Genomic DNA, 25218 nt, shown 5'->3' on the forward strand with positions numbered 1-25218 from the left:
TCGAAAGCACGTAAAAATGCAAGTAGAAAAATAGGGACCGCTACGGTGGGAAGGTAACAGCGTTCCGTGTGCCTTTGGCGTCTAGTCATGCCGGCCACATGACCACGGAGACGTCCTCGGACAAGCGCTGGCTCTTCGGCTTTGAAACGGAGATGAGCACCGGCCCCTAGAGTCGGAAACGACTAGCACGCAGGTGCGGGGGAACCTTTACCTTTACCTTTAACCGTATGATCCAATTTTACATTACTACCTCATGCCATTCGAAAATGTATCTTTGCTGCAATTGTCTTTTTGAACCAAATAAAAATGCAATCATTTGGATTTGTTAAGAGTATTCAGCATTCCATTTGTGCTTAAGCTACACTTATAAGCTACACTCGTCCCAGCTTCTGCCAACGTAGCAGTTCGGAAGCACGTAAAAATGCAAGTAGAAAAATAGGGACCATTACGGTGGGAAGGTAACAGCGTTCCATGCGCCTTTGGCGTGTAGTCATGCCGTACATAAACAAATATATATATTTGTTTATGTACAGCTTTTCAAATCCACTGCAAAGGTATAAAGAGAATATTGTTTAACTACACTAGGTCAATCATTATTATCTATTTACCTCATTCAGTCAAAAAGAAGACTATCTAAATGTATGAGACTCTCGTTTTACTAAGAATGAGTAGATAGGGGGGAAAGAATCCCACTGTTGAAAATAAATTATGGCAATATAATGTACCTTTTATCAAATTAGTAGATTGCCCGCCTGTATGTGCCGATCATTCTCTCACAGAAAAGACAGAAATGCAAGGAAGGAAGGAAGGAAGGAAGGAAGGAAGGAAGGAAGGAAGGAAGGAAGGAAGGAAGGAAGGAAGGAAGGAGAAGAAGACAGGAAGGGAGAGAGAGAGGGAGGGAAGGAAGAAAGGAAGGAAGGAAGGAAGGAAGGGAAGGGAAGAAGACAGGAAGGGAGGGAGGGAGGGAAGGAAGGAAGGAAGGAAGGAGGGAGGGAGGGAAGGGAGGGAGGGAGGGAGGGAGGGAGGGAGGGAGGGAGGGAGGAAGATTTAAATGTTAAGCATTTAAAGGGTTAAATTCACCAGGCAAAAAATGTTTCCCACATAGGAGCTAATTTTCAGACTCTCTGCTTTTCAGCAAGTATTTAGAATTATTAGCACCTCCAGATCATATTTTTTCCCTTGTGGCTTCTTTTATCATCTGTGAATGCCTATTTACAGGTCAATTACTAAGTATGTACGCTATCTGTTCAGTAGAATAGAATTAGAAACAAACTTCACAATCACAACAGCCGCAAAGCAAGAAATATCAACCCAGGGTCAACACAAATATGAGTATGTACTGAACAAAAACAACAAAAGAAAGAAAGACTCTTTTATCCGCAAACAAATAGAAATGTGGGACTGTTTTCCTATTCTCGCTGCCCCCCCCCAAACAGACAAACAAAAATCGGTTACCCGCTAAATGCCTTTCGCACTAAGAAACTTGTTGAAAAAGAAAAAGATAGGGAACTTTAAATGATGGATCTGCCGAAGATGGCTAAGAAAAGCACGGGCTGTCAGAGAACCAACATGGAAGCAGAAACTCAAATACTTACACGTAAGATTGGGATAAAGGATGAACATGGGGGGGGGGGAATCTCTGCCTAGCAAGATCGAGGCAAGTAGGAAAAAAGAAAAAAGAGATTAGATTAGGTGGACCAATGAGATTCAAAAGATTACAAGATTGTCCAATTTGTTATTGGACCAAGATGGGAAGCAATTTATCCATGCCTCTGTTAAGAAGTGTGTTTGATTCAACAGTGGTCAGGCACAATCAACCAGAGCTATTCATGAATAACAAATGTCGGTAACTTTATTGTCTACCAACTATATTACAAGAACCTGCCCAGATGGCTTGCCTCCCCTTGAGAATGACCAGTTCAGGCTTCATGGAACTTGAGGAACATCAAGCTTATGCCGCTTATGGCCGCGCAAGGATTCCAAGCTAGAGCCTCTCTTGATGCCTCCTTCCAGCCTATCTGGCAGTTACTTAGTTGCTACTTAACTCAGAATAATTCTTCTGGAACAGTAAAAGTTAGAATGCCCCAGTCTAGCTTAGAACTGGAGAAAACAGGAAGCAACTTCAACTTTGTAAAAAATAATAATCTTCATCATGCAGTAATAATAATAATAATAATCTTCATCATTTATAATTGCATTGTAAAGTTTATTAAACTTATACATTTATGAATTTAATACATTTATAATTGTATTTTTTTATTTGTTTAGAATATACAAATAGTTGGGGGAAAAACAAATAGTAGGAAAAACAGGGGGAAGGGAAGAGTGCAGAAAAGAAGAAAAAAAGAAAAAAAAAGTGAGTTGGCTTCCTACTCCCTTTGGTGCAGTCCAATAAAATAGTAACATCCAACCTCAACTTTTTACTTTTACATAGTAGTATAAACTAGCCATTTCTAGATCAACTAATCTATCTAATCGGTAAAGCCTATAATCAAAGAAGCGGTTTCCAAGAAGAAACAAATGTACTTCTGTGGGTTTTTTTTCTCTATCAAAACAATACATTTATAATTGCATTGTGAAGTTTATTAAACTTATACTTTTAACAAATTATTGTTGTTGTTATTTACAGAAGGTGTGCAATGCTATTTTATAAGGATTGCAGGTACGCCAATGAGTCATAGTTAACTCCCAATTATTACTTCTGTTATAAAAATAGCTAGTCGTCTAATCTATCCATAACTTCCAGGAAAGACCTAGGGGGAATTTGGCTTCAGGCCATCACACATTATTGCCATCTGGCTGTTTTGAATTTTTGTGAGATCTAAACACGAATCATGAAGCAGCTGATAGCTATATTGGCCCTTGGGGAAACCAAAGGGGCAGGCCTAGTCATCCTGGCCTTAGTTAAAGCAAGGGCGCTCAGATACTACCAAAGTGGGCCATTATTTATGCTGAAAGAACTGCACATACAAACAGGAGGGGGTGGGGGGATGGAAAAGGACAACATGAAGGTAAGCAACCAGTAGAGCAGGCAGACTCTTAAGAAGGCACTCAGGAAAGGAGTAGAAAGTTCTTGGAAAAAATTCACGAAAAACTACAACTGCTGCTCCTCATTTGCCGTGAGGGGAAATTCCCATCACTCTTTGCTAATCAGAATAGAATGGAATGGAATGGAGTAGAGAATAGAATAGAATAGAATAGAATAGAATAGAATAGAATAGAATAGAATAGAATAGAATAGAGTAGAGTAGAGTAGAGTAGAGTAGAGTAGAGTAGAGTAGAGTAGAGTAGAATAGAATAGAATAGAATAGAATAGAATAGAATAGAATAGAATAGAATAGAATAGAATAGAATAGAATGGGATAGGACAGAATGGGATGGGAATAGAATAGAATAGAATAGAATAGAATAGAATAGAATAGAATAGAATAGAATAGAATAGAATAGAATAGAATAGAATAGAATAGAATGGGATAGGACAGAATGGGATGGGAATAGAATAGAATAGAATAGAATAGAATAGAATAGAATAGAATAGAATAGAATAGAATAGAATAGAATAGAATAGAATAGAATAGAATAGAATAGAATGGGATAGGACAGAATGGGATGGGAATAGAATAGAATAGAATAGAATAGAATAGAATAGAATAGAATAGAATAGAATAGAATAGAATAGAATAGAATGGGATAGGACAGAATGGGATGGGAATAGAATAGAATAGAATAGAATAGAATAGAATAGAATAGAATAGAATAGAATAGAATAGAATAGAATAGAATAGAATAGAATAGAATAGAATAGAATAGAATAGAATAGTAGAATAGAATAGAATAGAATAGAATAGAATAGAATAGAATAGAATAGAATAGAATAGAATAGAATAGAATAGAATAGAATAGAATAGAATAGAATAGTAGAATAGAATAGAATAGAATAGAATAGAATAGAATAGAATAGAATAGAATAGAATAGAATAGAATAGAATAGAATAGAATAGAATAGAATAGAATAGAATAGAATGGAGTGAGATAGGATAGGATAGGATAGGATAGGATAGGATAGGATAGGATAGGATAGGATAGGATAGGATAGGATAGGATAACAGAGATGGAAGGGACCTTGGAGGTCTTCTAGTCCAGCCCCCTACTCAAGCAGGAGAACCTACCATTAACAGTTAAGGATTCCTTCCAGGTTTTACTATTCTTCTTCTTCTTTGGGGGGGGAGGGGCTTAGCTTTTTTCCTTTGGGACTTAATTAGCCCTTTTTTTATTTGTTTCTGCAGAAGGTTTATATGCAACCTGTTTTGTTTTTTTAATGTGGATTGCGCAGGCTCGCGAGGTTATTAAAAACCCTAAAACATAAAACGCCTAGAAGAATAAAAAGTAATTTAAAAAAAAACAGCTGTGAAAAGTGCACGGAATTAAAACTGGGTGATAAAAGTAGCCTTGTAAAGCCAGCAACAGAACAGCACGAAAACCAAGGCTTTCTATGAGACTCCATTAGAACAGAGTTGGAAGGGGACCTTGGAGATCTTCTAGTCCAACCCTCTGCTCGTGAAGAGAACCTATACCACTTCAGACAAACGGTGGTCCGATCTCTTCTGAAAAACCTCCCGGGATGGAGCACCCACAACTTCTGGAGGCAAGTCGTTCCACTGCTTAACTGTCCTCACCGTCGTACTTTTCTGACGAGTGAAAACGGGGTTACATTTTTCTGCAGTGGCTTCCGTGCCATTTTTGAGAACACTGTTGTGATTCAGGGTCAGCCTGTGGGTTCGGCAGTTGGGTCGGACGACTCAGAGGAGGAGGAGGGGGGTGTTGAAGAGCTTGCTGATGATGGCTTTGAGGCTCCGCAGAGCCCTCAGCCAGGCCCCTCCCACCTGGTGGAGACCCAGCTGTGTGAGCCTGACAGCGTGGATGAAGATGACCCACAGCTGGCCCTGTTCAAGGACGCCCGACGCAGGAGGCAGTCAAGCAGGAGTAAACAGAGGAAGGCAATGGGGCACCTCAGAAGGAGGCAGAGAGAGGCCACGCCCTGAGCTGTATTTAAGGGGAATGTGTGGGAGGGCTGGTTTGCTGAAGGCAACCGCTTGGATAGTTCCTGTTTCATAGCTCCTGTTTCATGGTTGGTGTCTGTTTTATGTTAATAAATTTGGCAGGCCTCTTGCCGTTTGTAAAGGGGTTGTCCCTGCCTTTTCTGCAGGGCCGGTAGCAGGCTGGTACAGAACAAACACAAACCTTCCCTGATGCAGATGAAAAGCTAAGCGTGAGGCTGCAGATTGCCAGCATCAACCCCAAAGCATAGCAGCAAAGTGCAAAGGGCCTGCAACTCAGGGATTCAAGCGGGTTTGGACGAACTGATGGAACGCTGGGATGAAAGTGTAATCTGTTCGTTTTCCTGATATTTCATTCTTCCCGTGGAGTCTCGTGTTTTATGGTGCTCATTATCTCTGGGAGTCGTTTGGTATTCTGCAGGAGGATGTGTGTTGCTGGGGACGTAGTCTTTGTTGCAAATCCTCTCCCCGTAGAACGCTGGTGGGTGGAACGCGGCGTGTGCCAATTCAATCCTGCCTTCCCAAAAATATATTTAGGAATTACCTTTTGCTCGGCAAAGCACGGTTTTGCCATGACAGCTGGTGGTAGTTTAGTGACAATTTTAAAATCAAACGTCGCTGTAAATTATGTAGAGCGCAATGGAATTTTACAAAGCTCTTTCTCTCCTTTTTTAATGTGTGTGTGTGTGTGTGTGTGTGTGTGTATAAAATAATAAAATAAAATAAAATAATAAAATAAAATAAAATAAAATAAATAAAATAATAAAATAAAATAAAATAATAAAATAAAATAATAAAATAAAATAAAATAAAATAATAAAATAAAATAAAATAAAATAAAATAAAATAAAATAATAAAATAAAATAAAATAAAATAAAATAAAATAAAATAAAATAAAATAAAATAAAATAATAAAATAAAATAAAATAAAATAAAATAAAATAAAATAAAATAAAATAAAATAAAATAGAAACAGCTTCCCAGTGTGGATTGAAATGCATCGTGTGCTCGTGTCAGGCTGCAATAAAATGTCCTTGCGCCCCTGTCCTATTGAGCTAATTCTTCACCATCACGGTAATTTCATTTTAAATACATTTTCCATGCTTGAATAAACTGATCGCGTAAAGGACCAAGGTGAACTCATCTGTGCTCTGTGGAAAACACCGGAGGCAGAAGCTATTGGAAGATTCATTTCTAACCAATTGGGTTAAATTCAGTGATTATGTTAGCCTTGCCTCCTTCTTTGGTGACTCTCCGGCTTTCCTTATTCATTTTTCTTTTGAGTCTCTGCATCCTTCCAGCAGATAGCTAGCTGCTGGGCTGAGATTTGACCCTCGGCAGTCTCCATCACAAAATAAGGCAGCCAGCGTTCTCTGGTGCAGTAGCTCTTTGAGTGCACGCAAAGCAACAAAGGAATAGAATAGAATAGAATAGAATAGAATAGAATAGAATAGAGTAGAGTAGAGTAGAGTAGAGTAGAGTAGAGTAGAGTAGAGTAGAGTAGAGTAGAGTAGAGTAGAGCAGAGCAGAGTAGTGGAATATAGAATAGAATAGAATAGAATAGAATAGAATAGAGTAGAGTAGAGTAGAGTAGAGCAGAGCAGAGCAGAGTAGAGTAGTGGAATATAGAATAGAATAGAATAGAATAGAATAGAATAGAATAGAATAGAATAGAATAGAATAGAATAGAATAGAATAGAATAGAATAGAGTAGAGTAGAGTAGAGTAGAGTAGAGTAGAGTAGAGTAGAGTAGAGTAGAGTAGAGTAGGAGTAGAGTAGAGCAGAGCAGAGCAGAGTAGTGGAATATAGAATAGAATAGAATAGAATAGAATAGAATAGAATAGAATAGAATAGAGTAGAGTAGAGTAGAGTAGAGTAGAGCAGAGTAGTGGAATATAGAATAGAATAGAATAGAATAGAATAGAATAGAATAGAATAGAATAGAATAGAATAGAATAGAATAGAATAGAATAGGTCTCTGTTGCAGATTTATTTTATTTATTTATTAAATTTATATGTCGCCCCTCTCGCCAACAGGGTGATTCCAGCACTGATGCACTTGGATCATGTCCCAAACCTCGCCCCACCCCCACCCCAGTCTCCCCAGGAAGGAAACCTAATACTGAGCATTAGAGCTGTGGGGTCCTCTGAGCTTGGTGGTTTTCTTGCAGACGTTTCATTGCCCAACTATGTAACTTCATCAGTGCTGGAAGGGATTAGGGTTTCCGCTCTCTTTTTACATACTGCTCTGTCAGTGTTGCTGGCAACGTTCTTGATGGTTTCCTGATTAGGCTGATGTATCCAGATAAGCAGAGAATAGCACCAAGATTAATCCAATCGTTTACTTCTTGACCAGCGATCAGAAAGTAAACAATGCCCCAATCAAGGAACTACCAACTCAGACAAACAATTGAACAGTAAATAACAGCCCAATCAAGGAATTACCAAAAACAACACTTCCAGCATCACAGACGGGACCAGCCACTAGTATATACTGTAAACAGAGAGCAAATCCCTTCTAGCACTGATGATGTTAGCTAGTTTGGTAATGAAACCTTGGTGGAGCCTTGGTGGAGCAGTGGGCTAATGCCTCCTTAAGTAACCTGCAATTAGTAAAGGTTCGAGTCCCACCAGGCTCAAGGTTGACTCAGCCTTCCATCCTTCCGAGGTAGGTAAAATGATTGTTGGGGGCAATTAAGCTGACTTTGTAATAATGCCGCTTGGGGGTGTGTGTGAAAGCCCTAATAAGCAGGCATATACATAGAATGAAGGCTACTGCTAAGCTTGTAAGCCGCCCTGAGTCTTCGGAGAAGGGCGGGATATAAATGCAATTAAAATAAAAAAATTTTAAAAAAAAATAAAATAAAAAATGAGGACCCAGATTGTTGGGGGCAATTAAGCTGACTTTGTAATAATGCCGCTTGGGGTGTGTGTGTGTGAAAGCCCTAACAAGCAGGCCTATACATAGAATGAAGGCTACTGCTATGCTTGTAAGCCGCCCTGAGTCTTCGGAGAAGGGCGGGATATAAATGGGATTAAAATAAAAATAAAATAAAATAAATGAAACATCTGCAAGGAAACCACCAAGCTCAGAGGGCACCAAGGACCCCACACTACTACTACTACTACTACTCCTTTCTGCAAGCCCCCCTCCCTTCTAGCACTGATGATGTTACCTAGTAGGGTCATGAAACGTCTGCAAGAAAGCCACCAAGCTCAGAGAGCACCAGGGACCCCACAGTTCAGCCCTGAGCTGAATATTCCCTTCTATTAGTCTTAAGGGTTATTTAAAACCGGTTCTGCAGGTTGGGATAAACGGTATGGATTCAGTCAGATGCTGCACCAATCATGGAAATAATCTGCTTACTAATGTTTATTGAATAGAGCAAAGTGATTTATCTGACACAGTGAGTTGTACTTCCACAGCTTCGGAGAAATTCAGGCTCAGTCTGTGACCTGGGGAATTTTACAATCAGGTATGTTTCATTGATTAAGTAAGTCTAATAGATTAACCGTACGGTAAACACGATGGTGAATTCTATTGCATTATCTTTCAATTTATTTTGTTCATTGTGGCAATATGAATAAATCACGCCTTCTGAAGGGAATCAGAATTACCATGGCGGCATGTGAAAAATATTTATTTATTCAGAGGTGACATACCGTAGCATTGTTCAGCTACTTTATTTACCCTGTTGTAAAATAGGTCCTTCATACTGACGTAACTGTGACACGTTGTAATAGCAATTCATTATAATGACAACGAGAATCTCAAAGGGATGCATTTCAAAGCAATGTGTGGTTTCGACATATTTTTTTAAAAAATGCTACCGTATATAGATTGTACAACTTTTTTTCCTTTTTACAACCCTGTAATTCCTTAATTTGGTACAACAACAACAACAACAACAACAACAACAACAACAACAACAACAACAATAATAATAATAATAATAATAATAATAATAATAATAATAATAATAGAGTTGGAAGAGACCATGGAGGTCATCTAGTCCAACCCCCTGCTCAGGCAGGAAACCCTGTACCAGGGGTAGGCAACTGTGGCTCTTTTATGACTCGTGGACTTCAACTCCCAGAATTCCTGAGCCAGCATGACTCAGCTTGGAAACCTCTCCCTTTTCCCTCAGCGTGGCTGGCTCAGGAATTCTGGGAGTTGAAGTCCACGAGTCATGAAGGGGCCATTGTTCCCCCATGCTGGCTCAGGAATTCTGGGAGTTGAAGTCCATGAGTCATAAAAGAGCCAAGGTTGCCTAGCCCTGGCCTAAACCATTTCAGACAAACGGCGGTCCAGTCTCTTCTTAAAAACTTCCAGTGTGCTCACTCTCTTTTTTCCAGAGCCATCTTTCTGTCTGGCTCTCCTCTTCAATAAACTGCAACCTTTTTTCTAAAGCAGTCGCCATGTTGTTTATTCCCGGCTTGGACTGAACCCCGATGAAGACTTTTACTTCAACACTTGGGCTTCTCAGATGTAGAAGGGGGAAGGGGGGGGGGAATGCTTGAGTTTTTAAGTTAGCCTAAACCATTCCAGCTGGGTGAGCTTCAAGGTCAATTCTAGATAAAATGTTGGCAGGCTGTGAAGTGGGGAGGAGAGTTTTAGATTAATTGGTGGATATGATTTATGACAGCCTTTCTGGGGTGGAAATTGCAACTTGTTGCATTGTATGGGGGGGGAGGGAACTTCAGTCTTGGCTTCAGCTGTGTAAGTGCCTGTTGTGACTCAGGGCCAGCCTGTGGGTCCGACAGCCGGCTCCGACGTATCGGAGGACTCAGATGAGGGGGAGGAGGGAGACGAACCGGCTGATGATGGTTTGGAGGCTTTGCAGAGTCCTCAGCCGGGGACCTCTTCTCAGCTGCGTGAGCCCGAGAGTGCGGAGGATGATGACCCACAGCTGGCCCTGTTCAAGGACGCCCGACGCAGGAGGCAGTCGAGCAGGAACAAACAAAGAAAGGCTATGGGACTCCTCGGGAGGAGGCACAGGGAGACCATGCCCTGAGCTCTCTATAAAAGGAGTGTTTGGGGAGGGGCTGGTTGCTGAAAGCAACTTTTCCGCTTGAGAAGACAAGCTCTAGTGTTTTTGTTAACTGCGTAATTAAATCTTGGCAGAAGCCTTTTAGCCTTGGACGCTCTCCAGTCTCTTCTTTCTGATAAGGGGTTTGTTAGAAGAGGGCTGGTTCAGAACAGTGCCCATACTTTGTTTCCTGAACAAAATGTTCTTTAAGGAAGAAATCTTTGCCTTGAAGTTCTTTTAATCGGTGTCGTCTTTCGGAACCATGACACACAACTGCTTTCTGCAGTCAATTCTCCTGCAGGACCTGGTCCAAGTAAAGGAGACAGAGTTTTCTCATGTTGACTTCCACTGACATGCCTGGGTTTATGCACGCCGGGACTTCCTTGTTGATCACCATAAACATATGTGTAATACTGTGGTGCTACAGGGTCTTCCCACACACACACACCAAATACTGTCCCAACAGCAAACTGTTTTTAGATCCGTATTATTTCTCCTGCACGTTATAAAATGTTTATATGCACTTTAAAAACAACAACAACAAGAAGAAGAAGAACAATCCGTTCAGCTTTTAATGCTTTTAAAACAAAACATTTACAGCTTAAAGCTTCCACTCTGCAATTACGAGCATTCTCTTCCTGGTTATATTTCAATTTCATCCATTAGGGAAATGAAATGTAAATTGTATAATCTTGTATTGTTGATGAGGTTTAATGCATCTCGGGAGCAAGGAGAAGAGAACACACCGCGAAAGAGAGCAAATGGATGGCTACAGAAATTGATACCGGTTTCTTTGGGGGGTTTGTTATTGTTTTTTGCATGCAAGAATCTTTTGTGATCACTGCCAGGGTTCACTCTTGTTCCATCTGGGCTACATTCACATATGCTAAGTGCACCCCATTCACATGCTAGACTTAGATACAAGCATTTAGACCAGGGTTGTCCAACCTTTATTTGAATACTTCATTTGGCCAAGTGCTGTTAGACACACAAGGAATTTGTCTCTGGTGCAGAAGCTCTCTGTGTGCATGCAACGCAACAAAGGAATAGAATAGAATAGAATAGAATAGAATAGAATAGAATAGAATAGAATAGAATAGAATAGAATAGAATAGAATAGAATAGAATAGAATAGGCTAGGCGATAGGATATAGAATAGAATAGAATAGAATAGAATAGAATAGAATAGAATAGAATAGAATAGAATAGAATAGAATAGAATAGAATAGAATAGAATAGAATAGAATTCTTTATTGGCCAAGTGTGAGCAGACAGCCAAGGAATTTGTCTCTGGTGCAGAAGCTCTCTGTGTGCATGCAACGCAACAAAGGAATAGAATAGAATAGAATAGAATAGAATAGAATAGAATAGAATAGAATAGAATAGAATAGAATAGAATAGAATAGAATAGAATAGAATAGAATAGAGTAGAGTAGAGTAGAGTAGAGTAGAGTAGAGTAGAGTAGAGTAGAGTAGAGTAGAATAGAATAGAATAGAATAGAATAGAAGAATAGAATAGAATAGAATAGAAAGAATAGAATAGAATAGAATAGAATAGAATAGAATAGAATAGAATAGAATAGAATAGAATAGAATAGAATAGAATAGAATAGAATAGAATAGAATAGAATAGAATAGAATAGAATTCTTTATTGGCCAAGTGTGAGCAGACAGCCAAGGAATTTGTCACTGGTGCAGAAGCTCAGAGGGTACCTATAAACAGCAAGTAATAGGTCATGGGTCATAAATCATAGTTACAATCATTCATCATAAGTTACATACAATAGTTGATAAATCATAAGAAACCAATAGGAGAAGATAATAGGAAAGTTGAGAAAAGACGAGAAATGAGATTGTGCTGTGGGAATTAAATGCTCAGCCGAGTAATGGCACTAGGCTGGGGGCAGAACTGTCTTTATGTCTAGTTGTTTTGACATGGATTATTACTATCATAAACTACCAATATGAGGGAATGATAACAATTCCTGAGCCCGCCATTTTAATAGGTAAGACTCAGATTCTAAGGCAGAAGTGGGGAACTACGGCCCCTTTGTGACTTGTGGACTTCAACTCCCAGAATTCCTGAGCCAGCCATGTTGGCTCAGGAATTCTGGGAGTTGAAGTCCACGAGTCATAAAAGCGACATGGTTCCCCCTCCGTGCGGTAGAGAAAGGATACTCTTATAAAAGCAAATCTCAGAAAATGGTTATGAGGGCCAACAGGCCATAGAGTAAACCACAAGGATAAGCCACCAAGACCTGTTGCCCTTCCATAGCCAAGGTGGAAGCGAAGATTTTGGAGGCTGAGAGGCTGCACCATCCAATAATGATCAGAGCAATCAGAGTCCCAGGGATTCCCCTGAAATGACACAAAGAATTCAGGTGACGTCAGCCGCAAAGAACAAGGACCACACATTACGTTCCAGTTAAGAAGCTTTATTGTCCAAGCCCAGCGGTAGGCAACCTTGGCTCTTTTATGACTCGTGGAATTCCTGAGTCAGCCATGCTGAGGAGGACAGGGAGAGGTTTCGAGCTGAGCCATGTTGGCGCAGTTTACAGAGTCAGCCTCTTGCACCCAGCAACCTCATTTTACCGACCTCAGAAGGATGGAAGGCTGACTCAACCTTGAGCTGGTCAGGATCGAACTGCTGGCAGTGGGCAGAGTTAGCCTGCAATACTGCAGGCTAACCCCTGCACCACCACAGTTCAGTAGTACTGATCGTCTTAATAGTTAAGGTATAAGTAGGGAGTGGAACATTTTACAGTGTTTGTTTCGGCGGCTCTGATGTTACCTGTGTACGGTAAACGGAAACCTCCCTCACTGAGATTATATATTGTGTGCTAGTGAAGGCAACAGGGACAACTGGAATCAAAATGCTCTTACTATGCGATGCTGGTCGGTAAGGCAAATATAACAGTCCTCGTCATTCAAGATGTCAAACTCATACATACCTTGTTTGTTTCAACAAAATATGCACGAGGGGGTCCTTGGTGCTCTCTGAGCTTGGTGGTTTTCTTGCAGACATTTCATGACCCAACGAGGTAACATTATCCATGCTAGAAGGGAGTGTGGTTTGTGGAGAGGAGGAGGAGGAAGAGGAGGAGGAGGAGGAGGAGGAGGAGGAGGAGGAGGAGGAGGAGGAGGAGGACTGTGATGTCCTTGCTGCTCTCTGAGCTTGGTGGTTCTCTTGGAGACTTTTCATTACCCAAACTAGGTAACATCATCAGTGCTAGTCTGGATCATGAAATGTCTGCAAGAAAACAAGCTACCTCAGAGAGCACCAAGGACCCCACAGTCGTTGTCCTCCTCCTCCTCCTCCTCCTCCTCCTCCTCCTCCTCCTCCTCCTCCTCCTCCTCCTCCTCCTCCTCCCCCTCCTTATCCCATTTTCCTCCTTTCTGCAAATCCCATTCCCTCCTAGATGGGTCATGAAACATCTGCAAGAAAACCACCAAAGTCAGGGAACACCAAGGACCCTACAGGTTTCCTCCTCCTCCTCCTCCTCCTCCTCCTCTCCAGAAACCCCCCTCCCTTCTAGCACTGATGATGTTACCTAGTTGGGTCATGAAACGTCTGCAAGAAAACCACCCAGCTCAGAGCGCACCCAGGACTCCTCATTTCAACTCTGACCTATAAATATTCTCCTTGGTTGAAAGACGCATGAATGCTCCTTCTTTCCCTTCACAAAAATTCAGGGGATACTTACTGTAAGGAGAAAAATACTGCACAGGTGGATAAGATCACCATGGGCAACAGACTGTAGCCTAGCACACTTGCCACACACCCATGGGAAACCCCTACGATGCTCATCAGATTCAACAACGCATGGATCGCCAGGCAGCCAATCACACTGGTGCCGTACACGTAGCCAAAATGGACTTTTCCAGCCTACAGAAATGAACAAAGAGAAGAGCAGGCCACTGGCCCAAGGCGGTTGGTTTAGGGAAGAGAGGTTATCATACTTTTCCGTACAGGTAGGCCACAATTGAGCGCAACATTTCTGCTGTTAAGTGAGACATGATAGCAGTCTTCCAGTATTTGAGGGGCTGCCCCAAAGAGGAGGGGGTCACGTTATTCTCCAAAGCACCAGAGGGAAGGATGAGATTGGAAACTGATCAAAGAGAGAAGCAACCTGGAATTAAGGAGAAACTTCCTGACAGTGAAAACAATTAATCAGTGGAACAGCTTTGCCTCCAGAAATCGTGGGTGCTCCATCACTGGAGGTTTTTAAGAAGAGGCTAGACAGTCACTTGTCCGAGATGGTATAGGTTCTCCTGCTTAAGCGGGGGGCTGGACTAGAAGACCTCCAAGGTCCCTTCCAGGTCTATTCTATTCTATTCTATTCTATTCTATTCTATTCTATTCTATTCTATTCTATTCTTTCCCTATTCTATTCTATTATATTCTATTCTATTCTTTCCCTATTCTATTCAATTCTATTCTATTCTATTCTATTCTATTCTATTCTATTCTATTCTATTCTATTCTATTCTATTCTATTCTATTCTATTCTATTCTTTCCCTATTCTATTCTATTCTATTCTATTCTATTCTATTCTATTCTATTCTATTCTATTCTATTCTATTCTTTCCCTATTCTATTCTATTCTATTCTATTCTATTCTATTCTATTCTATTCTATTCTATTCTATTCTATTCTATTCTATTCTATTCTTTCCTATTCTATTCTATTCTATTCTATTCTATTCTATTCTTTCCCTATTCTATTCTATTCTATTCTATTCCATTCTATTCTATTCTATTCTATTCTATTCTATTCTTTCCCTATTCTATTCTATTCTATTCTATTCTATTCTATTCTATTCTATTCTATTCTATTCTATTCTATTCTATTCTTTCCCTATTCTATTCTATTCTATTCTATTCTATTCTATTCTATTCTATTCTATTCTATTCTATTCTATTCTTTCCCTATTCTATTCTATTCTATTCTATTCTGTTCTGTTCTGTTCTATTCTATTCTGTTCTATTCTGTTCTATTCTATTGGCAAATCAGGTGACCAGGGGGATGCCACAATGTCGTAAGGGTGAAAAATGGTCTAAAGTCACTTTTTTCAGTGCCAGTGTAACTTTTTAAGTCCGGCATGTTACTGGTGTGTGACATCATTTGTGTCCCAGATGACCGTCTGCTTTCTCTGCAGTCATTCAAAGTTTTCAATAGATTTAGCATTTTCAATTTGGCCATGAAGAGGCGACCCACTACATCTTCTGCAGGCGCGGTAGAGAACACAACGCCAGCAGCAACCAGACAATATTTTAACTTGTTTGTTCCAGCATGTTTGATTAATTGACAAAGCAGCATTTAGCGGCTTAATCTAAGATTAACAGAAAGGAGGGGAAACTGGAACAGATCCAGTCAAAAGATCTCCTTTAGTTTCATTGGGATCTTGTTTTAAATCAGGGCAGGAATAGAGTGTGAAGAAAAATCCACTGAATTGAAGCTATAGGCATCTCTCTCTCTCTCTCTCTCTCTCTCTCTCTCTCTCTCTCTCTCTCTCTCTCTCTCTCTCTCTCTCTCTCTCTCTCTCTCTCTCTCTTAGATTTTTGGATTGCTGCAGTTGTGCAACTGTGAAACAAGAACACGCTCAATTTTTTTGGCCAGGAGTTGTCCTTCATGATCTAACCCCCAGATAGTCACCCTCGTGTAAAAAAGTCCTCAATCCTGCATTTGAACTAAAATATAGCAAAGGTATCATGGCCTTTTTTTTAGGTGGGTGTTAAAGGTTGCCAGACACTGATCCATAAAGTCATCAGCTTTTCTTCAAATTCCTGGGTGCATTCTGACCCCCACCCCTGTTTATTAATACACCCACTAGCCAAATTGTCTGATCTTTCATCCGTTTGAGACAATACAAGGCAGAGCTCATGATTGCTTTAATCGTATCTTAATGCATTAATCCTTGCCATCCTCCTATAATTAGTGCATCAAGGAAATAGTGAGTGAAAACCAGCATGGGAAGAGATCAAACATATCAAAACTGCATCCCACTTACCTTTCCAGATTGTAGACAGTGTCTCTAAGTAAAAGCTCCAATCCTACGCAGGATCCTAATCCACAGTGCACCTATTTTCATTTAAATCAACCCCCCTTTTGAAACGTATTAATGTCAGAGTACAATATTTCCAATAAGTTCCAAGATTAATGCTTTCAATTAGCAAAGCAGAGGGCAAGGTAGGAATAATACTGCTAAGCTTGTAAGCTGCCCTGAGTCTTCGGAGAAGGGCGGGATATAAAAATGGAATTAAAATAAATAAAATAACCAAATAACCGAGTTGGAAGGGTCTTTGGAGGTCTTCTAGTCCAACCCACTATTCAAACAGGAGGCCCTACCCTATTTCATATAAATGGTTGCCCAATTTCTTTTTAAAAGCCTCCAGTGTTGGAGCACCCACAAGTTCTGAAGACAAGCTGTTCCTCTGATTAATTGTCTTCATTGTCAGGAAATTTCTCCTTAGTTCTAGGTTGCTTCTCTCCTTGATTAGTTTCCATCCGTTGCTTCTTGTCCTGCCTTCAGGTGCTTTGGAGAATAGCTTGATTCCCTCTTCTTTGGGGCAGCCCCGGAGATATTGGAAGGCTGCTATCGTGTCCCCCCTCGTCCTTCTCTTCATTAAAGTAGACCTACCCAATTCCAGCAACCGTTCTTTATGTGTTTTAGCCTCCAGTCCCTTGATCATCTTTGTTGCTCTTCTCTGCACTCTTTCTAGAGCAAGGGCCTTCAGACATGGCCCTTTGATGACGTCTGGACTTCAACTCCCAGAATTCCTCAGCCAGGCAAGCTGGCTGAGGAATTCTGGGAGTTGAAGTCCAGACGTCATCAAAGGGCCAAGTTTGGAGACCCCTGCTCTAGACTCTCAACATCTTTTTTTTTTATGTCGTGGAGACCAAAACTGGATGCAATATTGCAAGTGTGGTCTTACCAAGGCATTATAAGGGGGAAGGAATCCCCTGACATTACTTATAAAAAAATCTAGACATTTTGTAAAAAGTATCTCAGGCCGGCGATAATATTGGAGTCAATGATTGACAGATAATTTCGCTTAGAGCAGAGAAGTCTAGCCTACCAAGAGCCATGTTGATCCCAGGGCTAAGCAGAAAACCAAAGGCCCAGCCAGATCTGTCTCGTTCATAATGCCGGCTTCAGCTGGCTTCATGGGGTTCAGCACGGTTAATGTCTTCTGCCAAATATGGTTGAAGTTGATTCCCAGCTCTGCAAGAGAAAACAGGGGGAAAAGCTTCATTATGTAAGGGGAAACCCTTGTGCAGGGGTCTTCAAATGTGGCCCTTTGATGACTTGTGGGCTTCAACTCCCAGAATTCCTCAGCCAGGCACGCTGGCTGAGGAATTCTGGGAGTTGAAGTCCACAAGTCATCAAAGGGCCACGTTTGAAGACCCCTGCCCTTTGTTTAATGGTTCGTCGAGGACCTTGAGAACAAAAGACTTAAAATGATAAATATTAACGTTGATCCAGAAAAATCAAATTCGTTTTTAGTTGTACAGTTTTATTTTTTTAGATCCTCTTCAAGGGAAAATTAAGATAATGAAAGACAACTGAATTATGAAATCAAATCCCCACATAATGCAATTTTCTCATGAGTAAAAGGATCAAAATGACTGCCATGAACCAACATTTAACATCTATATCTTGCAGGGTTAAATGCAGATTTGGGACACACATCCTTGAACAATATTCTATGTCCTGCAAAATTTGGAAGCCCATTCTGTCATCAACACTAATTTTCAAGGTGAGCCCAAAGGAAAAGTGAGCCTGTAACAGAAGCTAAATCAAATATCAAGTGTGGAACTTGAAAAATTATGAATACTTTTACTTCTCACCAAGCAACCGCATATGCAGTGAGTCTCTTGGTGCTTTATTCGCTAATAAATTCCCTTAAACAGAATGAAGAAATAGAAGTACAAAGGTTTGTTAAAATACAAATCAATCCTAGAATTCAGATTAACAATTTATCTTTATTACCAATATAAATTTATATTAAACCACCAAGAATATTTTCTAGCGATCACTGCAGTGAGATAGATAAAAAGAAAATACACAGTTTAGCATGATTTGTAAATCCAATTAATATTTCTTTTTGCTTAACATGACCACGTATTCTATTAATTTTCTTCAAGGATGTTGGTCTTAAGTTTTGGCTAAAAAAGACTAAAAGTTATTAACTCTTTTTTCTCTTCTAGGGATTTGTAGGGATAAAAAGGGGGCAGATCACGAAACGCTGCTGGAATGCTACCAACCAAGCAGTGCCTTTCGTATATCTTTTTACTTGTAAGTTATGTCATTGAAGGAAAGTTACTTTGAAGTTAAATCAGTGTATGATTGCACTAGCATATCAAGTAGAGAATTTGTATATGGGGTTTTAAGCAGATTCACTGAGACTCAAGGGAACTTTTTCAAGTTTTGGAATAATTGACCACTAAAAAAAGAACCCATGAAAATGTATTATGAAATATGTAAACAAAATTATAAGACGTGTTTATTAATTATAGGTATCATAGCATGATATCTGATTATGCCATAGAAATGCAGAGGGAAAAGCAATGTTTACGAAATCTGAATGCAAAATTTATTGAGAGGCTGTCATCTAGAGGCAGTAAAGTGTACGATGTATGTGCCATAAATATGACTTAATGACTTTATTTTCCACGCAAATGGGGGTTGCTGTCATTTCAAACGTAGCCATGTGTCCCTGTGACAAATGCAAGGCAACAAATTAAAATGGATTCTCTTCCCCACCCCTTTTTTGGGGGGGGGAGGATTTGGGGTCTTCGGACTGAACATCATTTTAAACATATTTTTACCTTGAAAGCTGATTCTGTTAAGATCAAGCTAGTTACAACCTCATTGTGGCTTGTCTCAAAAAGAAAGATGTAAATGTAGAAGATCATTTGGTGATCTTGTGGGCTTCTCACCTTGACAAATCAGAACTTGCGCATTCGACATAAATGAATTTTATTCTCAGGACTTGGGTATGGCCAGTCTAGAGAAAAGAAGGACTAGGGGGGGGACATGATAGTGGTAGTCCAGTATTTGAGGGGCTGCCACAAAGAAGAGGGGGGGTCAACCTATTTTCCAAAGCACCAGAAGGCAGGACAAACAACAGATGGAAACTAATCAAGGAGAGAAGCAACCTGGAACTAAGGAGAAATTTCCTAACAGTGAGAACAATTCACCAGTAGAACGGCTTGCCTCCAGAAGTTGTGGGTGCTCCATCCACTGGAGGTTTTTCAGAGGAGGCTTGTCTGGAATGGTATAGGGTCTCCTGCGTGAGCAGGGGGTTGGACTAGATGACCTCCAGGGTCCCTTCCAGCTCTATTCTGGCAGGTTGTACGTAGAAGCTAAGATGATGGGCTGACACCAGGAAGACCCAATGTCTCCTCCACTCTTTGCCATGGAGGCTGATTTGGGGCTAGTACGGTAACTCTCTGTAGCCCGATCTGCATCATGAGGCTATTTTCTATTTGCGGGCAAAATTAGGATTTTTCTATCTTGAGCAGATTCGTTTTGGGCTAGTTGTGGCCCTTTCCAATTCTACAGTTCTATGATCCTGCGCTTCTGAGGGAAAGGTGAGATATCGGCCAAAGAAATAAATATGTCTATCTTCAGTAAAAGTTCAGCAAAATGACGATTTTTACGGACTTTATAGAATTCACGGCATTGGTGAACATTAAACAGGGGAAATGTGTTTGGGGGGGCAGGGGGAAGGAAGACACGTAAATTATTTGTTAGTTTCGAATCCATGAGAAGCCGCCATCAAGCAGAACGTACCAATTGTATAATTGTTTTGATTCTGTACCTTCAAGCAACGGAGGGTCTTCATCGAAACTGCCGGAGTAAGTCTGGTTGGACAGAAACTGAGAAACATCTGCTGGTTGAAAGATCTGGCCTTCAAGTGGTTGAGAAGGATTGGCCTCAGAGTGTGGCCAAGGGCCTGTCGGGAATCTGGGACAAAGAAACATTCATATGGCAGTGAAGATTCGGCAAATGTTTCTTTAGACCAGTTGGCATCCAACCTTAGACACCTTAAGATTTGTGGACTTCAACTCCCAGAATTCACCAGCCAGTGGTAGTCCCCAAGTGGCCCAGATTGGACAGCCATGCTTTAGACCCGTGACTCTCAATCTTTTCTTCACCGTGGACCACCTTTAAATCCTTTTTAGAATAGAATAATCCAAGGTCCCTTTCAGCTCTATTCTGAATTGAACTGAATTAAAAAATATATATAAAACCAATTAAAAAAAACCCCAGCATCCCCCAAAATAAAAAATAATGAAGCATTGATGAATAAAAATAGTTCTTGAAAAAAAACAGAACTGGACTTTGATGCAAATACTTTGGGAAGAGTCCATTTTTAAGCCTCCAGGAGGTTACAAAGGTGGGAAGGAAGGATTACAGAAACTCAGGTGCAAGGATGTTCCATAAAGCAGGGGCAAATACTGTGGAGTGCACATCCTTGGTCCTACAAGGTGGTCCTACTAGGGACCTGGAACAGTTTGCTGGAATGGGCAGATATCTTCTGTAGAATAGTTGCAGACTGAGCTGGAAGGTGGAATTAAATGTGTCATTTGTTTAGAGTCATCGCATTGCCACAAGAAACCCAGGTCCCGCCCACTGTAAATTCCTTATCTAGGGCCAATTTACCTCTGACCATTAGCTGACCAGATTCTTATGTATAGGTAAAGGTAAAGGTTCCCCCGCATATGCGTGCTAGTCGTTTCCGACTCTAGGGGCCGGTGCTCATCTCCGTTTCAAAGCCGAAGAGCCAGCGCTCGTCCGAGGACGTCTCCGTGGTCATGTGGCCGGCATGACTAGATGCCAAAGACGCACGGAACACTGTTACCTTCCCACCGTACTGGTCCCTATTTTTCTACTTGCACTTTTACGTCCTTTCAAACTGCTAGGTTGGCAGAAGCTGGGATGAGTAACAGGTGCTCACTCTGTTACGCAGCACTCGGGATTCGACCTGCCAAACTGCCGACCTTCTGATCGACAACCTCAGCGTCTTAACCCACTGAGCCACCGCGTCCTTACTCTTATGTATAGGTAGCAATAATAAATAATAATAATTCTGTGCTTTGAACCCAGCAAATATTCCTGGTTATTTGCACCTGACACCTTCAGAAATATTCTCTTTCCTAGATAATTTGAGACTCCTAATAGTCTTATTTTTCCTACCCTACTGGGCAAACCATGATCATAATATATCAGAGAATATTACAGTCTTCCTAAGTCAAGTAATTCTAAACCTGGCCTTCTGCAGATTAAGGAAGATATCAGACAAATATTTCATATTTAAAATTAAAGGTTAACTGATCTCTGGTAACAAAGATATCAAATACGAACATAGTAATATCAAATGCCATGGGTAATATGTGTGGAAAGCAAAGGTTAAACCTTCAAAATCTCACTTTTTCTCCTCAAGCTCCTCAGCAACATAGTCCACAATTTGTGCAAAAGCTTAATATTTTGAGCAAAACTAGAATGACAATGAAAGAAAGACAGCCTTTTATGCTTTCACACACACACACACACATTTGAATTCAGTTCCTTTCCACACTTTGTTCAGTTTAGTGATGTTTAAAACTCTGTATTTTCAAAGTGAAATAGAACCGAATAACCGAATAACAGAGTGGGAAGGGACCTTGGAGGTCATCTAGTCCAACCCCCTTGCTCAGGCAGGAAACCCTAGACCATTTCAGACAAATGGCTGTCCAATCTCTTCTTAAAAACCTCCAGTGTTGGAGCACCCACCACTTCTGGAGGCAAGTTGTTCCACTGACTAATTGTTCTCACTGTCGGGAACTTTCTCCTTAGTTCCAGGTTGCTTCTCTCCTTGGTTAGTTTCCATCCATTGCTTCTTGTCCTGCCTTCAGGTGCTTTGGAGACCAGCTTGACTCCCTCTTCTTTGGGGCAGGCACTGAGATACTGGAAGACTGCTATCATGTCAACCCCTAGTCCTTCTTTTCATTAAACTAGGCATACCCAATTCCTGCAACCGTTCTTTATATGTTTTAGCCTCCAGTCCCCTGGTCATCTTTGTTGCTCTTCTCTGCAGTCTCTCTCTCTCTTTCTTTCTTTCTTTCTTTCTTTCTTTCTTTCTTCCTTCCTTCCTTCCTTCCTTCCTTCCTTCCTTCCTTCCTTCCTTCCTTCCTTTGCAATAACTCACTAGGGGAGATTAGGCACCAGTGAGATGGAGGAAAGTAAATGGGCTACATCTTTTTATTAGGGCAGCCAACAAACAAACTCTGCAAGATCCTAAATCCTGGGCTATTCGGCTTGATGTCTTCCTTTAACTTCCTTTAAATACGTACTAGTGTATAAAGTGTTCCGCGGTGAGAACAACTAGAGGTTTGATTATGTAGATAACAAAAATATACTATGTTTGGTTGCAGATTTAATGCCAGGCTAAAATGAAATAATATAAATATTCTCACTTTTTTCCAGGGTCTTCAAGCCTGCTTGAGCTTTCCTCTTGATTGTCAGCAATGTAGTTTGACTGGTAAAAATCTATATCGAACTGCAGAAAGTCTGACATCCTAATAAGGTTTTTTTTTAAAAAAAAAAAAAGAAAGAAAGAAAGAAATAAATGCTTATAAGCACTGAAGTGTTTTACACATGTAAAAGTTTACAGAGCAGCCAGAATTACCCATTCACTTTATTTCAATGTTGCTCTAGAAATAAAATAATTAATCTATACATTATTCTAGCCCACAGCTTTTAAAAATATAACAGTTAGGCCCTGGAGCGCTTTTATTTCTTACTAATTAACAGATTGTGTTTCAAATCTAAACAGACCAATCTGCTTCAATCTCACACCTTCGTTTATTAAAAAAAATATTTTATACAACCATTACTCTATGCAGCAATTTTACTTCTTGCTAATTGACAAAATGTGCTTCCAAATATAAAACAAACAAACAAAATCTGATTTATTTTTGATAAGAATAGTAAATTAGGGATTTTTAATGGCGAATGTGACATTATCTATGAATTATGCACAAATATATAACTATGAGCTGAAGTGTCACCATTCCTAAAGCACCTCAGGATAATGTTTTAAAATTTAATCATGCTTTGAAATACCATTAATATTTCTTGGAAGCACCAAATCGAAACAAAAACAAGCCATCTGCAAGCTTTCCCCCCCACACACACACACTCATTTGAGATGGGTAAAAGCTATAAACAGATGCGATTTATGAAACCAGCACCCTTAAAAGTTAACATTTAAAGTACATACCTTAAAAACTGTAGCTGCAATTTTTTTATACAAGAGATTCGGTTTACAAACAGCCAAAGCCAGCCAACTGCTTCCCTATATTAACCAGGGTGATCCTGAGCTATTTATAACATCCTAAATTTGGCCTCCCAACAGATGTATGACAGAAAGAAAAGTATCTGGTGCCAGAGGCAACGATTACAACGGGATTTACTTGGCCACATCGCTAATAAATGAAAGAGAAAGAAGACACCACACAATTTTTCAAAGATCAGTCACTTGTGCCCTTGAATCTAAAGGCCCCAGTTATCTAAGCTGATAAGAGAAGACACCAACAGATATTTTTAAACTTACACAAAAGAGGGAATACGTGATGGTGTAACTACACGCTTCGGAGATGAAAATAACCCAAAAGTTCTATTTATAAAAGTGCAATTAATTTCGTCTATTCTCCAAAGCACCTGAGGGCGGGACAAGAAGCAGCGGATGGAAACTAATTAAGGAGAGAAGCAACCTGGAATTAAGGAGATTTTTTCCTGGCAGTGAGAACAATTAACTGGTGGGACAGAAGTTGCCTTCAGAAGTTGTGAAGGGTCCAACACTGGAAGATTTAAGAAGAGATTGGACAACCAGTTGTCTGAAATGGTATGGGGTTCCCTGCCTAAGCAGGGGGTTGGACTAGAAGACCTCCAAAGTCCCTACCAATTCTGTTATTCTATTCTATTCTATTCTATTCTATTCTATTCTATTCTATTCTATTCTATTCTTTCTATTCTATTCTTTCTATTCTATTCTATTCTATTCTATTCTATTCTATTCTATTCTATTCTATTCTATTCTCCTAATACTAATCTATTCTATTCTATTCTTCTAATACTAATCTTCTAATTCTATTCTATGGTATTGTATTGTATTGTATTGTATTGTATTGTATTCTAATCACTTTTCTGAGTTAAAATCCACATATCCAAGCCATTCTTTTGGTTTATTAGCTGTCTGTCCCCTTTTAACAATTGATACCTCAGCCAGTTTCATTTGTTGGTCTAATATACAGGTAGTCCTCGACTTACGGCCACAATGGAGCCCAAAATTTATGTTGCTAAGTGAGACGTTTGTTAACTGAGTTTTGCCCTCATTTTGCAACCTTTCTTGCCACAGCCGTTAAGCGAGTCACTGCAGTTGTTAAGTTAGTAACACGGTTGTTAAGTGAATCCAGCCTCCTCATTGACTTTGCTTGTCAGAAGGTCGCAAAAGGGGATCCTGTGGCCCCAGGGGACACTGCAAACCATCAGAAGTACTAGTCAGTTTCCAAGCCTCTGAATTTGGATCACATGATGCCGAAACAGATGTGTGAAAAACAGCCAGAAATCCCTTTTTTCAATTCCGTTGCAACTTTGAACGGTCGCTAAACAGACTGTTGTAAGTTGAGGACCACCTGGACAGAGATTTCTTTTCCAGTGCTCTCCTTCCCTAACTTTTCAAATGAGTAAGGCAAAGGCTTTTTTTTTACTTCATTTCACAAGGTAAAAATTATATTGCCATTTTATTTTTATTAAACGTTTTGATCCCAAAAAAAGAAAAGAAAAGAATTTCATCTCTCCATTTACTATCTAGCACCAAACATCTGCCTCGTGAAGCTTGGAAGCAATCAGCGAGTTTTGGCAGCAGGGTGGATACGGATTTAAATATAATTTCCTAAAATGCGTTCAACTGCATATTTAAAGGCCAGCATTTCACTGAGGACGTACTTGACTTCCTTCATCGGATGGGTTTCCCCTGGCGCTGCAAAAATTTCTAAAGGTGAAGCAGAAAAAGTGCATTTGGGCCAAATACCCATAAGTCATGATTTGTGAACTGCTGCTCTTCTATCTAATTAG

General features: G+C 40.1%; 2 protein-coding genes across 2 annotated transcripts in view; one reads left to right on the forward strand and one right to left on the reverse strand.

Annotated features, from left to right (window-relative positions):
• The window catches only part of GUF1 (GTP binding elongation factor GUF1), a 77780-nt gene that overhangs the window by 15224 nt on the left and 37338 nt on the right, over positions 1 to 25218 (forward strand). The gene's annotated exons all lie outside the window — the stretch shown is intronic.
• Positions 12236 to 23442, reverse strand: YIPF7 (Yip1 domain family member 7). Its single transcript, XM_083367708.1, has 6 exons — positions 23363 to 23442; positions 22557 to 22658; positions 19919 to 20064; positions 17171 to 17316; positions 13794 to 13975; positions 12236 to 12447 (listed from the first exon to the last, which is right to left on the reverse strand). Exons 2-6 carry the CDS (start codon positions 22655 to 22657, stop codon positions 12285 to 12287), a joined length of 738 nt encoding a protein of 245 aa, XP_083223834.1. The 5' UTR covers position 22658; positions 23363 to 23442; the 3' UTR covers positions 12236 to 12284.

Source organism: Vipera ursinii (genome assembly GCF_947247035.1).
Source record: "Vipera ursinii genome assembly, chromosome: 7".
NCBI lineage: Eukaryota > Metazoa > Chordata > Lepidosauria > Squamata > Viperidae > Vipera > Vipera ursinii.

Excerpts from the sequence above, each read along its gene's own strand:
- YIPF7 (XM_083367708.1), bottom strand. The coding sequence starts at position 22,657 with ATGTCAGACTTTCTGCAGTTCGATATAGATTTTTACCAGTCAAACTAC. Across the intron at positions 20,065-22,556 it reads CTTGAAGACCCTGGAAAAAA|ATTCCCGACAGGCCCTTGGC; the intron begins GTGAGAATATTT and ends TCTTTGTCCCAG. Across the intron at positions 12,448-13,793 it reads GCAGTATTTTTCTCCTTACA|GGGAATCCCTGGGACTCTGA; the intron begins GTAAGTATCCCC and ends GTGTCATTTCAG.